The sequence below is a fragment of the Mandrillus leucophaeus genome, unplaced genomic scaffold (assembly GCF_000951045.1).
Source record: "Mandrillus leucophaeus isolate KB7577 unplaced genomic scaffold, Mleu.le_1.0 Scaffold78, whole genome shotgun sequence".
Lineage (NCBI taxonomy): Eukaryota > Metazoa > Chordata > Mammalia > Primates > Cercopithecidae > Mandrillus > Mandrillus leucophaeus.
Genome location: NW_012108474.1, coordinates 586,100 through 602,350, shown reverse-complemented (window position 1 = coordinate 602,350; position 16,251 = coordinate 586,100). Strand labels below are relative to the sequence as shown.

The following is a 16,251-nucleotide window of genomic DNA, read 5'->3' as shown; positions in this document are numbered from 1 at the left end:
CGTCAGGAGCTTGGAGCCTCGGGGTGGAGGGTGCTGCCCACCCTATCACGTCTTAGGCCTTGCGGGCTGCTCCCCAGCCCACGGCCAGAGCCCAAAGCCTAGGAAGGGGAGGGCAGAAGCAGGAGGCTGAGGAGCAGGGAGAGGGTGAGGGGCGCCTCACCTCCCGGCAGAAGGCCACGATGTTCTCCCAGAGCGCCTTGGCCTCGCCCTCATCTGTCTGCCGCCGCTGCTCCACGTGCATGCTCTCCCTGCGCCTCAGGGGTGCGGCCCCCCGCCGCTGGGTCACCAGGAGCTGAGGCGTGTGGCAGGCAGCGCAGTGCTTGGCCCGTGGTGCGTTGAGCAGGGTACAGGCAGGGCAGGCCCACTGGCCCGGGCGCTCGGGCAGCACGCGGGTGGCCTTCTGGGTCGAGGAGACCCGTCCACAGCCTCTGCCACAGGGGCCGGGCTTGTCCGCCCCGCAGTCGGGGCAGTGGGTGGGGGGCTCGCCATGCTCTTGGAAGCCGTGTAGTTTGGAGCAGCCACAGGCCGAGCACCTGGGGGCCGCCGTGGGGTTCCTGAGCGTGCACTTGGCACACGACCAGGTGGTGAAGTCGGGGCTGGAGGGGCTGGCGGGCGTGTAACGCACGGTGTCTCCGGCCAGGTCGATGACGTCGCTGCCCGAGGTGGAGCTGCTGGCCTCTACGCGGCTGGAGCCGCCCTCCATGGCCTCTTCCTCCAGCACACTCAGCCGCCTGCCAGACAGCAACTCTGCTAGGCGGGCGGCCGCAGCCCAGCCCGAGCCCTGGGGGGGTCCCCTGCAGCCGGCAGAGGGTGATGGCTGGGCAGCCTCAGGCACCGGCGGCTGCAGCTGGGGGGGAACCTCGCGTCGGCTGCGTGGCACGGGGTTGTTCTGCAGGGTGGACGAGAAGGGGCTGAAGGGCGGGACCCTGGGCGGCTCTGGCTCAGCAGCTGGACCCTGGCTGGTGGCTGGGGGGTTGGCCTCGGCGCCTTCCGCAGGGAGTCCAGGTGGAGGCGCGGCAGGCACAACGTGGAAGCCGGCCGGGGCCACCACTTCCGGGACCACCAGGGCTTCAGGAGGGATCCGTGGCAGCGAGAGCCTGCGTGGGCCCCCACAGACGGAGCAGGAGCTGGCCACGGGTGTGTTGTGCAGCGTGCAACGCGGGCAGGCCCAGCCCCCTCTGGGCTCCGCCGTCCCCTCCTCCTCCTCCTGTTCCTCCTGCTCCTCCTCGTCCTTGTCCTTGTGTTGCCCCCTGGCGGGCTCCGTGGCCACCAGCCCCGCAGTCCTCACTGGACCTGCTTCCTCCTGGCAGTTGCCCTTGGGCTCCCCAAGGATGGCGGGTGGCTTGGGGAGGACTCCGTTGAGGACTGGCAGGAGGGCAGCTCCAGGTGCAGGCTCTGGGGTGAAGCCACACACCTCGCAGGCCTCCTTGCCCAGGAAGTTGCGGAAGGTGCAGCGGGCACAGGGCCATTTCTGCTCCTCCACGCTGAGCCGCAGGATGTGGTTGAGGTCGGGCTTGTGCCGGGGGGCCTCGCAGATGGAGCACTGGCGCTGGCCGGCCGGGTTCAGGAAGGTGCAGCGCGCACAGGACCACTCTCCGGCCGTGGCCATAGACCCGGGCGAGTGGGTGTGGCTGCAAGGGAAGGTGCTCATCAGGGTCACCCTGTGAGGTCCTGAGCGGCTGGACCCCACCCTTCTCTCAGCCTGGGGAAGGCACCGTCTGTGGCTGCAGAGCTACAGGGCCGAGAGCCTAGGGCTGAGCATTCGAGGCAGGCGGTGGTGGCAGCTGCCTCAGCCCAGAATGGATCCACGCATGGCTCAGGGCCCCTCTTGCCCATTGGAGGCCTGCCAGACCCCTTGAGCCACACAGGATCCTACAGAGAGGGCTGAGCACCCCAAAGCCGGGCTGCTGTTCAAGGGCACTGCTTTCTCTGTCACCAGGCCTGTGGATGGCAGATGGCGGGGGGGCCCGGCCAGGCTCAGGACCAGGTCGTCCCGGGCGTGGAACAGGTACTCAGACAGAAGGGTGGGTGGATGGGCAGGGGCCTGGGGAAGGCATGGGCTGATCTGAGCAAGGGTCCTCCCCACTCCATAGCACAGCCTCTGAGACAGACTGGCTGCTCTGCCTGGCAGAAAAATCAATTGTTCTTGTAAATATGGCATGAATCTTGTGCTCCATCTAAAACCTTTTGGTTCAGGAAGAAAGAAAACTTGCCTCTTCATAAGAAGCAAAAAAACAAAAAGTCTCCGCAAGCAACACGATTGTTTTGTGGAGCCGAGTGAACTCTGTGATGCTACCTTCCCTGCACTCAGCCTCGCAAGGCGAGGGCCCTGAGCTGCCCCTGGCAGAGTGGATGGGGGTGGACTGTGTCCGGAGAGGCTCAGGGCATCCAACTGGAGCACAGAGACCAAGGCTCTCACAGTGGACTTCTGTGAAAAGCCCAAGCAATCTGCCTGCAGAGAGCCAGGCCTCTCCCCACCATCGCTCACGCGGAGAAGGGCATGGATGCAGCTGTGGCTGGCGGGCTCCCGGCCACACCTGCACCTTCCCTGGCGTCTGGTCCCACCGCCCCTGTGGGTTGCAGAGTGGCCACGACCTTTGCAGCCCTGACTCCGGGAGATGCCTTCACAGACTCTACGCCCCTCTGAGCGCAGGTGCAGGCAGAGGTGGGCTGGGCCTCCTGAGACACACCCTCCCTTTGGGTCTGTGGTTGTCACTGACTAGCAAGGACAGCGTCACAGGCTCCAGAGAGGAGAAAGAGAACTCAGGTCCCCATGACCAAAAAATCGCCAGTGGGGTGTGTCTGCTGGGAGACACCTTTCGGAGCCGTCCTGGCAAAACCCAGGTGAGTCAGGAAGACGGTCTGCAGTTCAGGAGGGTTTCCAAGAAGCAAGAACAAGGCCTAAAGTTCAAACATGGCCCTGGGACACGGGTGAGGAGGGCGAAGGCAGGGCACAGCCCTTCTGTGGTTGGAGACTCAGTGGAGTGTCACCAACCCCGCAGTCTGCACTGTGCCACCCTCTCTCGGTGGGCCGAGGTGGAAGGGGGTCAAGGGTCAGGGGTCAGGTGTCAGTGGCAGGAGACCTCGGTGGGGCCCCCACCCTCCCTTCCCTTCAGCACTGGTTCTGGTCTCCACAATCCCCCAGCCACTCCAGGGCCACCCTCACCTCTGCAGGGCCTGGGCAGGTTCACGGGCTCAGAGACCTGAAACCCTTACAATAATTTTTTTTGACCTTTAGAGATAGGGTCTGACTCTGTTGCCCAGGATGGTGCAGTGGCTCACGCACGGCTCACTGCAGCCTTGACCTCCTGAGGCCAGACCACCAATGCCTGGAAGTAAAATGCTTACGTCAGGAGCCCAAAGACCCAAAGCTAGGCCTAAGCAAAGCCCTTTCAGAATTCTCAACCCAGAACCCTCCTAAAGTCACAGCCACACATGCTCAGTGAGGAGGCCCTACTATCGTGGGATGGGCACCTTCGAAGGGAACGGCTCAGGGGAGACAATGGGCCGCTCCTTACTGTACAAAGGCCAAGTTGAATGGAAAATCGAGGCAAGTGTCCAGAAAATCCAACACGCAAGACCTGTGTGCCCCAGTTATCTGGGTGTTGCCAACACTCAGCTCCAATTGGAAAGGGAGGTGATGAAGCCGCTCGCTGTGTGCAAGACGGAGCCCACCCCGAAGCAGCCGGGACAGCAGCCCCCGGAGCATGGAGGCCATGGGTCTGTGACTGGTGCCGTCCCAGTCCTGGGAGGCAGCCTCTTTCTTAGGAAAAGCGAGGAGCAGGAAGCTGCATTCTGGCCCCCAGGGCCTTGGTCAAAGCACCGGAGCCCCTGAGGCCACACTGAGGAACAGATGCCCCGTCCGGCCCGGGCAGCCCTGCGACCTGTGCCCAGACAGCTCTCGGGATACGCCGGGGTGCCAGACTTGGTCGGAAGGTCCTCCTGCTGTGCCAGGGTGGGTGATGCCATGGGGGCTCTGCTCAGTGCTAAGGGACAGAAGTGGTGCCTCCCTCGAGCTGGGCTGCACTCTCCTAGGCTGGCCACAGCCCAGCCGCTGGTCAGCCTTCCAGGTGGGGTCTACCCTTGTTGCCTCTCTGTCCTAAGCCGCCAGTGCCTGGCCCGTTGCTTACTGATTGAGGGACAGCACCTGCGCTTGCTCCTCTGTGTCTGAAGCCGCTGGCCCGTAGACTACTGGTTTACCGATTTGAGTCAGGCCCTGGCAGCTGTACAGGACCTCAGCCCCGTGCCGGCCACATGCTGCGGGGGAGACACAGGCTGCACCTGGCTCTCCCAGGCTCCGCCGGCCTGTGCACCACCCCTTCGTCCATACGGGGGAGCGGTCATGGGACCACAGCACCTGCTCTCCTGGGGCGTTGGGAGAATTCAGCGGCCACCAGGGCAGCGAGCCGGGCAGGCAGCTCTTCAGTCAATGCCAGGGCTGCTGTGGCTGACCTTCCCCAGTCCCAGCGCCCTCTGTCGGAGCAGAGCAGGGGTCGCCTGTGCATACATGTGGTGGGGAGGGCTCCGTGTGTGGACCCCATCTGCCTTCCCACAGTCTGCTCTCCCACCGCTCTCGCTCATCTCTAGCCTGGGGGTCTCCTCACCATGCACCTTGGGGGCCTGCTTGCAGCAGCAGACAGGAGCTGCCTGGAGCTCAGGCCCCACAGCAGCGGGCCGTGGCAGGAGTGGCCCCAGGGATGTCGACCCAGGGGAGGGCCCAGCAGGAGGCAAGGGTGAAAGAGAAAGAGCAATGTGGCGTCACCAGACACCACGGCCTGACCCTGCAGGCCAGATCTAAAGTCTGACACACGCCCTACACGCCCGGCACAGCAGACCCCGCGCCTGCCCCGCTTCCGTCCCCGTAGCCAGAATCACCGCCGCCACCCCCCAATAGTCCTAGGCCAGTCCCAGGGGATCCTGGGAGCGTGGCCTGAGGCCGTTGGGAGCTGTAGACCGGAGAGGCCCTCCTGAGGTCTGAAACTCCGCCCGATGCTCAAAAAGCAGGGGCCGAAAGTCCTCTGTCCTCTGGAAATGAAAGGGAACAATTCTTTCTACATTTTTCTGTAAGTTTTTTTGAGACAGCGTCTCACTGTGTCGCCCAAGCTGGGCTGCGGTGGTGCGATCACAGCTCACTGCAGTCTCGACCCTCAAGCTCAGGGTTTGTATTTTTATTTTATTTTATTTTGAGACAGAGTCTCACTCTGTTACCCACGCTGGAGTGCGGTGGTGCCATCCTGGCTCACTGCAACCTCTGCCTCCCGGGTTCAGAGGATTCTCCTGCTTCTGTCTCCCTAGTAGCTGGGATTATAGGTGCCCGCCACCACGCCCAGCTAATTTTTGTTTTAGTAGAGATGGGGTTTCACCATGTTGGCCAGGCTGGTCTTGAACTCCTGACCTCAGGTGATCCACCGGCCAAATTTTTTTCTTTTAAATTAACCAGCTGTGGTGGTGCACGCCTGTAGTTCCAGCTACTTGGGAGGCTGAGATAGGAGGTTCCCTTGAACCCAGGAAGTAGAAGCTGCAGCAAGCTGTCCTCACACCACTGTACTCCAGCCTGGGTGACAGAGTGAGACCCTGTCTCGGAATGAATAAATAAGTGAATGAATGAAAAGAAGACAGGCAGGCCGGGCGCGGTGGCTCACGCTTGTAATCCCAGCACTTTGAGAGGCCGAGGCGGGCGGATCACAAGGTCAGGAGATCGAGACCATGGTGAAACCCCGTCTCTACTAAAAATAGAAAAAATTAGCCGGGCACAGTGGCGGGCGCCTGTAGTCCCAGCTACTCGGGAGGCTGAGGCAGGAGAATGGCGTGAACCCGGGAGGCGCAGCTTGCAGTGAGCCGAGATTGCGCCACTGCACTCCAGCCTGGGCGACAGAGCGAGACTCCGTCTCAAAAAAAAAAAAAAAAAGAAAAGAAGACAGGCATAGGTGGATGAGACAGGGAGAGAGGCCCCACAAGGCTGGCCACCAGGGAAACGCAGATCAAAGCTAAGCAGATACCAGCTGCCACCCCCTGGGATGGCCAGAATCACAAGGACAGACAACAGCAGGAGCTGTCAAGGGCCTTGCGAGTGGGAACCCGGTGAGGCAGCCGCTGTGGAAGACGGCTTGGCAGTTCCTCAGGACGTCACAGTTCACCACACGCCCCAGCAATCCCACTCCTAGGTATCTACGCAAGGTAAGTGAAAACAGGTCCACGCAAAACCTCATCAAGAATGTTCACAGCATTGTCCACAGAAACCACGTGGAAGCAGTCCCAGTGTCCATGAACAGATAAAATGTGGTTCGTCCCGCAACGAAGCAGTGAATGAAACTGCCTCGGGCTGCACGTGCATGAACCTGGAGGGCACGGTGCCAAGTGAAGAGGCCAGACACGGGGCCCCACATCCGCGCACCTTCTGCACAAGGCAAACCCAGACAGGAAGCCGGTCAGTGGCCGTCCGGGGCTGGGGGTCCCTCTGGGCTGCGGGATGCTGTGATGCTGGACTGTGGGGATGGGGGGGCCCTCTGGACTGTGGGGCTGGGGGTCTCTCTGGGCTGCAGGATGCTATAACGCTGGACTGCAATGACGGCTGTACAACTCTACAAACGGCTGAGAGTGACCAAACTGCAGTCTTGTAACAGGTGAATCTGGTAAGTTCTACCTCAATAAAGCCGTTGTTGGCGCACGTGGAGACGCTCACTGGGAGGCGGCTGGGGCAGTAACACCTGGAACTAAGAGGTGCTCCGGTGCCACCACATGCAGGAGGAGCACCAGGCCCCACACGGCCCCACCTCTGCCACATCTCCCTGTCCATCGGGGTCACTCAGATGGGGCTCCTCCCTGTCCATCGGGGTCACTCTCAGATGGGGATCCAGGGCTCTCCCACACGGCCCCTGGTCATCCCCTGCATCCTCAGCCCTGTCGGCCGGAGCTCAGGCCTCAGCTTGGATGCCACCTGGAGGCTGGTCCCCAGGCCTGGCCACCTGTCATGGCCTTGCCCACTGCGTGCAGCTCCACACCCATCCCCCCCACCTGGGGGCCAGCAGACAGCAGGATGCCGTCCCACGTGGGAGCTGGGTCTGCAGGAAGCTGCTGCCAGGTGCAGCCTGACAGGCCCTTTCCAGTGTGAGATGCAGGCACGTTGTCTGCAGAGGCCAGGCCTGGACCCTCTGTGAGAGCAAGAGCTGCCACTGTAGCACTGGCCGTGAGGCCGCGGGCCCCCGAGTCCCCGCCTCCAGTGAGGGTCAGGATGGGGTGACGGCTGGAGCATTGGTGGTGTCCAGCTAGTCCAGACCTCGCCGCCTGGGCTGCCTCCACACCAGGCACCCCAGAACCCAGTGGGGGCTCCCAAGGGACGCAGCGGGTAGCCAAGGCCGCGGTAACAGTTGTGAGAAGCCAGCACGTGGAGTTCGGCCACCAAGCCATGCGGCCTGTGACCCCCGGAGGGGCAGCAGGTGGAGCCCAGCGAGTGCTGGCAGCTCTGAAACCGTGGGCAGCAGGCAGCGTGCCCAGAGCATGTAGCCGCCAGCGATCCCAGCCCAAAGAGAAGGTTCAGGAACAGCTTCTCTGCGTGCAGCACAGCCTGTGAGAGACACAGGCCGCCGGGATTGGGCACGCAAGCCCCAGTTCCCACCCACGACCAGCCAGGCCGAGCCCGGGGTCCCCCAGTTCCCACCCACGACCAGCCAGGCCGAGGCCGGGGTCCCCCAGATCCCACCCACGACCAGCCAGGCCGAGGCCGGGGTCCCCCAGCTCCCACCCACGACCAGCCAGGCCGAGGCCGGGGTCCCCCAGTTCCCACCCACGACCAGCCAGGCCGAGGCCGGGGTCCCCCAGATCCCACCCACGACCAGCCAGGCCGAGGCCGGGGTCCCCCAGTTCCCACCCACGACCAGCCAGGCCGAGGCCGGGGTGCCAGACCTGCTCAGCTTCTGCACCCTGGGAAGAGCTGCTACAACTGGTAGGAGTAGGGACCCACTTCTCTGCAAGCACCTCTGCCAAGGAGGGGGTACCCTGACAAAGAGGCCCTCTGCCCCCGGGACCCCTCCGGGGCCACCCCTCCCCACCTCTTACCTGCGGGCCCGGGGCCGTGGGGGCTGGTGCTGCCGGCTGACCAGGGCACCTCCCCAGACGGGTCCCCCTGGGCCGCTCCTACACCAGCCAGCCGCTGCCGGGGGACCTGGGTAGGGCGGCCCCCCGGGGAAGCTGTGGTCCGACTCGGTCTCTGCGGCCAGGGAGGAGGCGGAGCTCCCCATGGCCCCCCGGCCGGCGGCCGTGCTGAGAGCCGGACCTGGTCACCTCTGGCCGGCAGCGGGCGAAGCGGAGCATGGAGGGAAGAGACAGGGCGGCCGGCTGGTCAGAGTGACACACAACAAAAATAAACAGACAGAGAGAGAAAATAGAGAAGAAACAGCATGATTCACACACACAGCCTGGGAGGACTTCCCAGCATGCCCAGCCGCCTGGGGTGAGCTGAGGGGATGTCTCGGTGCAGGGCCCGGGGCCCGATGTCGGCACCCACGGGGCTCCTCCCTCAGGGCCCTAGGATGCCCCCCGGCCCCCAAAAGCCCGGCATCACGTCTGTAGTGTTCAGAGACGTTTTATTCCTTGGTGAGAAAAGAGATCACACGCTTTTGCTTTATCACAGAAGAAAAGGTCAAGAGGACGTCTAGCCAGAGGTAGGCAGGGGAGGTAGCAGAGGGCCTAGGGAGCTGCTGCAGGCCAGGCCAGATGGAGATCTGGGGCCACGTCACACAGCTGCCCACACGCCACTCTGCAGCCTTCTAGAAGGATGGGAGCCTGACCGTGCCGTGTGCACCCACAGAGCCTGTGCCCGCCCCAGACCCCGAGAAACACAAGGAACCTGTGAGGCTGTGGCTGAGGGCAGGGCCGGTTCCTGGGGTCTCCCCTCCAGAGAGGCGACAGCCACCCCTGCTGGGAGGCCCGGGAGAGGCACAGGTGTCCAGGGCCTCTGACACACAGCCCACCTGTGCTTCTGGGAAGGCCATCTTACCCGCTCTGGCTGAGGAGAAATCAAATACAGCTGAGAACGTTAACCCTGAGACGGGAGGACCCTGCCAGCGCAGGCAGCTGCTCTCCCCAGAGTCCGATACGCCCCCCTCTCCCTGCCAAGATCGGGGCCAAGGTGGGCATGCAGGCAGGCCAGCTGTGGGCTGACCGGCAGTTCCCACTGCGACACACTTCACAGCCCTTCTACCAGCTTCTGATTAAGTCTCTGGGACACAGAGCCAGTGTCAGGGTAGAGCTTGGGAGGAAATGGTCAAGTGTCAAAGCTGCCATGTGTGGGGGATCACCTGAGCCCAAGAGTTCCAGACCAGCCTGGGCAACACAGTGAGACCCTGTTTTTACAGAAAACTAAACTCTCTGGGCACGGTGGTGTGCACCTGTAGACCAAGCTACTCAGAAGGCTGACGTGGGAGGATGGCTTGAGTACCACAACTGCACTCCAGCCTGGCAGACAGAGCCAAAAAAAAAAAAAAAGCACCAAAGGACATACCCTTTGGAGTTCAGGGATGTGGGGGAGCCTTTCCAGTCAGTGTCCTGACACCCGAGAGGGGCCTGCAGCTCTGACACCCGGGAGGGGCCTGCAGCTCTGACACCCGGGAGGGAACTGCAGCTCTGACACCCGGGAGGGAACTGCAGCTCTGACACCCGGGAGGGACCTGCAGCTCTGACACCCGGGAGGGACCTGCAGCTCTGACACCCGGGAGGGACCTGCAGCTCTGACACCCGGGAGGGACCTGCAGCTCTGACACCCGGGAGGGACCTGCAGCTCTGACACCCGGGAGGGGCCTGCAGCTCTGACACCCGGGAGGGGCCTGCAGCTCTGACACCCGGGAGGGACCTGCAGCTCTGACACCACGGAGGGGCCTGCAGCTCTGACACCCGGGAGGGGCCTGCAGCTCTGAGACCGCAGGAGTTGAGCTCAGTGAGGCGCGAGCACCTGGGATGCCACAGCAGACACGCCAGCCCTTCCCTGGTTCCTCCCCACAGCCTTAGGGACAGAAGCTTCAAGGGCAGGGGCTGAGGGGGTGGGACAGACAATTCTGGATCCCCTCTCCTTTGAAGCCTGGGGCAGAAGCCGCCAAGTCCCCCGTGTGGTGATAACGTTCGCCTGAACCGCTCCACTCGACACGAGGGCCGTTTTCTCTGAAGGTGCTGGGGTCGTGGGAGGGGTGAAGCATCGCGGGCCCTGCACCCTGAGGACCCCGCAATCCTGTGGTGGCTCAGGCCTGCCCCGCAGGCAGAATTGGCACAGGACACACAGGGCCAGTGTGGGGTGCGGACCAGAGCCCAGCCCTAAGCCTGGTCCAGCCCTCAAGTCAACAATGGCTTTTAAATTTTTAAATGGTTGGGAAAAAATCGAAAGAAAAACAATACTCCGTGAGAGGTGAGAGTTCCATGAAATTCAAGCCTCGGGGTCTGCAGGGGTCTGACTGGGCACAGCCTGGCTCACTCGCCTGCCGGTGCTTCTCCCCAGGGACCACCCTGTGCTCACACCTGCGCTCAAAGGGGCAGCTGGCAGCCAGGCTGGAAAGCGCCACGCAGTGTGGACGGGGGCCACGGGAGTCGTGGCAGGCCTCCTGGTAGCCACGTAAGACAGGAGAAAAGGAACAGACAAAACAAGCCTTGGCCGCGTGCCCTGCACGATCCGAGGTGTCTGAGGCATCGCTGCGTCCGTGTGACACGAACACAAAACCATGACGGAGACATCCAGGCCCGTTCTCCAGGCTGCGTCTCTGGACACAACTGTGCCTGGCCACTCATCTCACGTGGACGCGCCACACTACAGGCCCTGCAGCCACCAGTGCTGGTGGCCTCCACAAGGGGCAGCGTTTAAACGCGCAGGACGCAGGCGAGGTCCACAGGGCCCTGAATGCCACTGGATGCAATGCTGGGAGCCCAGCACGCACGGAGCAGGCTACCCAGCAGGGAGCCCACATCAACTCAGGGCCTCTCGTGTGGCTACGCCAGACCCTGGAACCACCCAAACGACCCCTGCACTCCCCAGCCCATGCCACGCAGGAGTCCCTCACGGGAGACGGGTTGGGCATTTCCGACACTCCCCTTCTGCAGCCAAACCCTAAGTGGGGCAGGGCTTGGGTGGGAGCTGTGACTAGCGGAGGTGCCACGGGACAGAAACCGCTTGCACTGGGCCCTGAGCTGGTTTGGCTCTGACAGGAGCCCTGCCCCTGTTGTGTGTGAGGACTGTGTGCCCGCCGGGGCCAGTCTCAGCGCCTTCGCCACTCACCCACCCACGCACTCACCCACCCATGCACTCACGCACGTGGCACCTGGGGTCACGCGCGCTGCTAGAAACACAGGCTCATACGAGGTCCTGCCTGCTCCTCACTGATGCCTTTAGCAGGCCCAGGGCAGACATGGTGCCCAGCTGTACCCAGGGCAGGAAGTGAGCTGCTTGCCGGCCTCCTGCTCCCCTGTGCTCGCTCCGAAAACCCTCCCTGAGCTGGAGCCAGTCTCAGCCACCCGACCCTGTGGGCCCCATCTGGACAGGAGGGAGGCCTGTCCTAGGAGAGCAGGGACAACACAGTACCCTCTCGTGGGTGCTCGGAGGAGAGGAGCCCGCCCAGAAGAGCAAACATCCCTGTCACGGAAGCGGAACAGCCGGCTCTGTTAAGGCCTCTCTGGAGTTTTCCAGCGCACGCCAGGGGATCTCCAGAGATGGCATCACTGAACCGCTCCTGACCTGCTGCCAGAGGAGTCGAGAGCCCCGTGTGGGTGGCGGGGGCCCTGCCCTGGCTGGCAAGGCCCACTAAGGAGCAAGGGCTGCAAGCAGTTGGGACTCCCGGGACACAGCTGCCAGCCACGTGCAAACCTGAGGGTCCCATCACAGGGGTGACTGTGGGAAGCTGGCACTGATGCTCTTCCGGAAATCCACCCTGCCAGCCTTCCCGACTGCAGGTGTGGGTCCTGGGTCCTCCTGCGTCCCCATCCACTCATGGATGGACAAATGCTAGTAAAGGACGAGCAGCTACGGAAAAGACTCCCAGGCCGGGTGTGGGGGGATCACGCCTGTAATCCCAGCACTTTGGGAGGCTGAGGTGGGTGGATCATGAGGTCAGGAGTTCGAGACCAGCCTGGCCAAGATGGTGAAACCACATCTCTACTAAAAATACAAAAATTAGCTGGGGGTGGTGGCACGCGCCTGTAATGCCAACTACTCGGAAGGCTGAGGCAGAGAATTGCTTGAACCCGGGAGGCGGAGGTTGCAGTGAGCCGAGATCGCGCCACTGCGCTCCAGCCTGGGCAAAAAAAAAAAAACAAAGGCTCCCAGCCGGCGTTCCCCTACAGGGAGAGAACTGCATTTAGGAGGAAGACTCCGATGGGAGGGGACCCCAGGAAAGAGGGGCAAGGAGTGGTGAGAACGAGGGAGGGCAGAACCAGTAGCCACCTCCAGGGACAGCGCCCAGCCAGGGCTGATTGTATCTCGGCCGTGGGTGCTGGCTCCGGCCAGACCTTGGCAGGGGGTTATCATGTCCAGGGCCACTCGCCTGAGGACAGCGGGGACAGGGCCTGCTGCGGCCAGCCAGAGGCTCTCGGGAGGAAGGCTCGCTTGCCACTCCCAGGTCCAGCCCACTTCAGGGCCTGGGCACATGTGAATCACCCAGTGCAGTGACCCTGAGGAGGGCTGGACGCAGGTCAGGTCAATCCGTGGTTCCCCTCCTGGCTCCCTGTCCGAATAACCGGGTGGGAGGGGCGATTGGGGGGGCACTGTCACCGTCACCAAGTTCCTGTCTGAATAACCGGGGAGGGGAGGCACCGTCACCAAGTTCCTGTTCGAATAACCGAGGGGGGAGTGGGGGGCACCGTCACCAAGTTCCTGTCTGAATAACTGGGGTTGGGGGGGAGACACTGTCACCAAGTTCCTGTCCGAATAACTGGGGGTGGGGGGGAGACACTGTCACCAAGTTCCTGTCCGAATAACCGGGGGAGGAGTGGGGGGCACCGTCACCAAGTTCCTGTCCAAATAACTGGGGGTGAGGGGGAGACACTGTCACCAAGGAGTGTGCCCAGACTGGTCCCCCAGGGACAGGGTGAGGACCCGCAGAGCATGTCGAGCCCTGACCCTGGGGACACGCCCTGGGCCGCTGCTGCTCCTGCAGGGCCTGCTGCTGGTGGAGCATCTGTGCCGCTCCTGTGAGCCGCACGTGCCCCCCGCTGGTTTAGCAAACACCCCCGGGGCCTCTGCTGTGGGCCAGGCTGTTTTAGGTGCTTGCGAATGGGAACCAGCAGGAGCCGTGCCGGCAGAGGCTCACTCTCAGGGCGGCACCTCGAGAGTGGCCAGGACTTAGCACTGTCACAGAGCCAGGCTGCAGCCACGCCCACCTCCGGGCTTCCTGGAGGGGCAGGGTGCTGAGGGCCCCGGGCTGTGTGGACCCATGCCTGCCCCCCACAAGTCCAACCGTGCAGCTCCCCACCCTCCCTGGGAACCGCTGCCCTAGTTTTAAACGGGGCGGTGGCCTAGATCCAGCCTCGGAGAATTGCAGAGGTGAGGCCGCCACTGCCCAGTGGGGACAAGTGGTTAATGAGCAGGGCCAACTGGCTGGTCCCTGTCCTGTATGAGGCATGCCACACACATACCCCGTGAGGGCAGCAAGGAGTGTCCAGCCAGGGGATGCGCATGAGAAGGGCCAGTATGACCACACTGTCCACGACTCAGCACAGGGCTGAGTCCTGGAGGTGACCGTTGCCGCCCCACTCCATCTGTGGCCACTGAGGTCTGCTGGGGGTCTCTGGTGCTGGCCTTGACAGCCTACCTGTGGCAGGACAGGGTCTCAGGGTGCCTCTCAGTAGGTGGTGGGCTCAGTGGGCATGATGTGGGGATGTGACGCATGTTCCTGAGACTCCAGTGGGTGCAGGCAAAGGCACCTCCCTGGGTCAGCATCCCCACCTGGGAAGCTAGGAGCCCACATGGGAGCAGGGCTGGCACAGCAACCCCCAGCCTTGCGCGGGTGGCACCCACAGCTGCATCCACTCCACACACACTCCTCACTGTCTTGCTAACTAATGATGTACATGGCTGTATACCCTGGGCCCTCCCCTGCCCCGCAGGTGACACAGGCGTGTACCACTCACACAGCACCTGCTCCCGGGCCCTGCATCTCGATCAGTCTTTCACCAGAGCCATCTCACCACCATGGGAACCGCAGCGACCCCAACAAAGATGCCCCAGTGTCACCCCTGCCTGAGTTGGGGGTGTGCGGGGCAGCAGACAGAAAGCGGAGGCCCCTGTGTCCAGGCAGCTGGTGGCCCGGACTGGCCCCACGGCCAACCCACTGCGCCCTAGAACTGCACCCACCAGACCAGAGGCTGCTGGTCCAGACAGAAAACAAGAGCCAGCCACTACTGGGACAAAGCTCAGTCGGTCCCCACAACCCGAAGACAGGCACCTCTGCCTGTGTCCCCACTGACGCTAAGGCCCCCTGTGGAGGAGATGGCCCCAAGGACGTGAAGCTCATCCATGAGGTGGGAGGGCTGAGGACGGGGCTTCCCATCGTCCCTACAAGAAACCAGGCCAGGGCCCCGCCCTGGGGGAGGACGTGGACTACGACCGCCCATCCCCAGTGACAACTGGCAGGACAGCATTCTCCAGAAACAGGTGGAGGCCGCTCCTCAGGGACCAGGCATCCTCCTGGCTGAGGACAGCGGCGGGGGCCATGCACATGCTCCTCACCAGCCCTGCCCCAGTGCTGCCGTGGGGACGGGGGGCTCCATCTGGGGGCTGGGACCACAGCACAGGGGAGGCCACCAAAGGGTCAAACACCCCCGTCAGGACCCCAGGCAGTGCGCCCTCACTGTCACCTCCCACAACAGGACCACAGCCCAAACGGCTGGGAGAACCAGGCTCTTCAGGGCAGGCAGGACTGCGGGCTTCGAGGGGCTCTGTGAATCAAGGGCTCTGAGGAGAGGCCCCCAGCCATGGGCACTCCAACCCCGCTGCTCCACGAACAGTTCTGCAGCCCAAACAAACCCATAAATGAGCCGCGGTGCTTGGGAGGAAACTCACCTGAAGCTGCCGCAAGCTCCCGAGCCCTCTCTGTGCCGCGTCTGGGCTGCTGCCTAGGAAGGGAGGCATTTAATCAGGCCCCTCAGCTTCCACCGGGAGGACTCTGGCCCTGGAACACCAAGCCCCGCCTCCAGGCCGCTCTGCAGGAGCCAAAGTCCCTGGAAATCAGCCCCAGGAGACCTTTCGCCTTAGAAGCTTGTCTGTCCGAGAGCCAAAGGCAGCCTGGGGAGCATCATGGGCTCGGCTGGTTCCTCACTACCCTGGTTTAAGGCCCCTGACCTGTCCAGTGCAGTCAACCTCCGGCCAGCCAGGACCGCAGACAGGGCCATTCAAGATCCTGTCCAGACCTCCCACAGCCCGGCCCTGCTACAAGGAACAGGCCATGGGCAAGAGTCCATGAGTAGGGCAGCCGAGCTTACCAGGCACTGCCAGGGAAAGGTGCCCAGCTTGGGCAGGGCTCAGGCACACGGCCAGGTGGCCACCTACACTCCCCTGGATCCCGGCCCGAGTGCTACCCGGCCACTACAACTGCCAGCAGGACGGCCACTGCTTTGAGCCAGGCAGCTTTGCTTCTCTCAGGTCCTGCTTTCCATGGCGGAGCGACTGCAGTGGACAGGACGCTCATACTCCCTGCGCCCTGTCCTTCCTGGGCCCTGTGTGCGGCCCACGGTGGCCTCCTCACTCAGCCATCACCCTCTTTTTTTTGGTTTTAAATTTTTTGTTTCATTCTATTTTTTGAGATAGAGTCTCATTCTGTCACCCAGGCTGGAGTGCAGCGGCACAATTTCAGCTCACTGCAGCCTCCACCTCCCAGGTTCAAGCTATTCTGCCTCAGCCTCCCAAGTAGCTGGGATGACAGGCGCCTGCCACCACGCCCAGCTAATTTTTGTATTTTTAGTAGGGTTTCACCATATTGGTCAGGCTGGTCTCGAACTCCTGACCTCAAATGACCTGCCCGCCTCGGCCTCCCACAGTGCTGGGATTACAGGCATGAGCCACTGTGCCCGGCCCCTCACCCTCTTTGTGATCAGCATGAGGATGGTGTGCGGGTGTGTCCAGTGGCACAAGCATCAACCTTTTTTTTCCTTTTTTCTTTTTTTTTTTCTTTTTTTTTTTTTGAGACGGACTCTTGCTCTGTCGCCCAGGGTGGAGTGCAGTGGCTGGATCTCAGCTCACTGCAAGCTCCGCCTCCCAGGTTCACGCCATTCTCCTGCCTCAGC

At 62.7% G+C, this 16,251-nt stretch overlaps 1 protein-coding gene across 1 annotated transcript in view; it reads right to left on the bottom strand.

Annotated features, from left to right (window-relative positions):
- CAPN15 (calpain 15) overlaps positions 1–15,080 on the bottom strand; it is a 31,740-nt gene extending 16,660 nt beyond the window's left edge. The window contains exons 1-2 of the mRNA XM_011967009.1: positions 15,032–15,080; positions 156–1,631 (exon numbers count right to left, since the gene is read on the bottom strand). Of these exons, the coding sequence (XP_011822399.1) occupies positions 156–1,609 (1,454 nt within the window). The 5' untranslated portion in view covers positions 1,610–1,631; positions 15,032–15,080. The remainder of the gene's footprint in view (positions 1–155; positions 1,632–15,031) is intronic.
- Between the last annotated feature and the right edge of the window lie 1,171 nt (positions 15,081–16,251).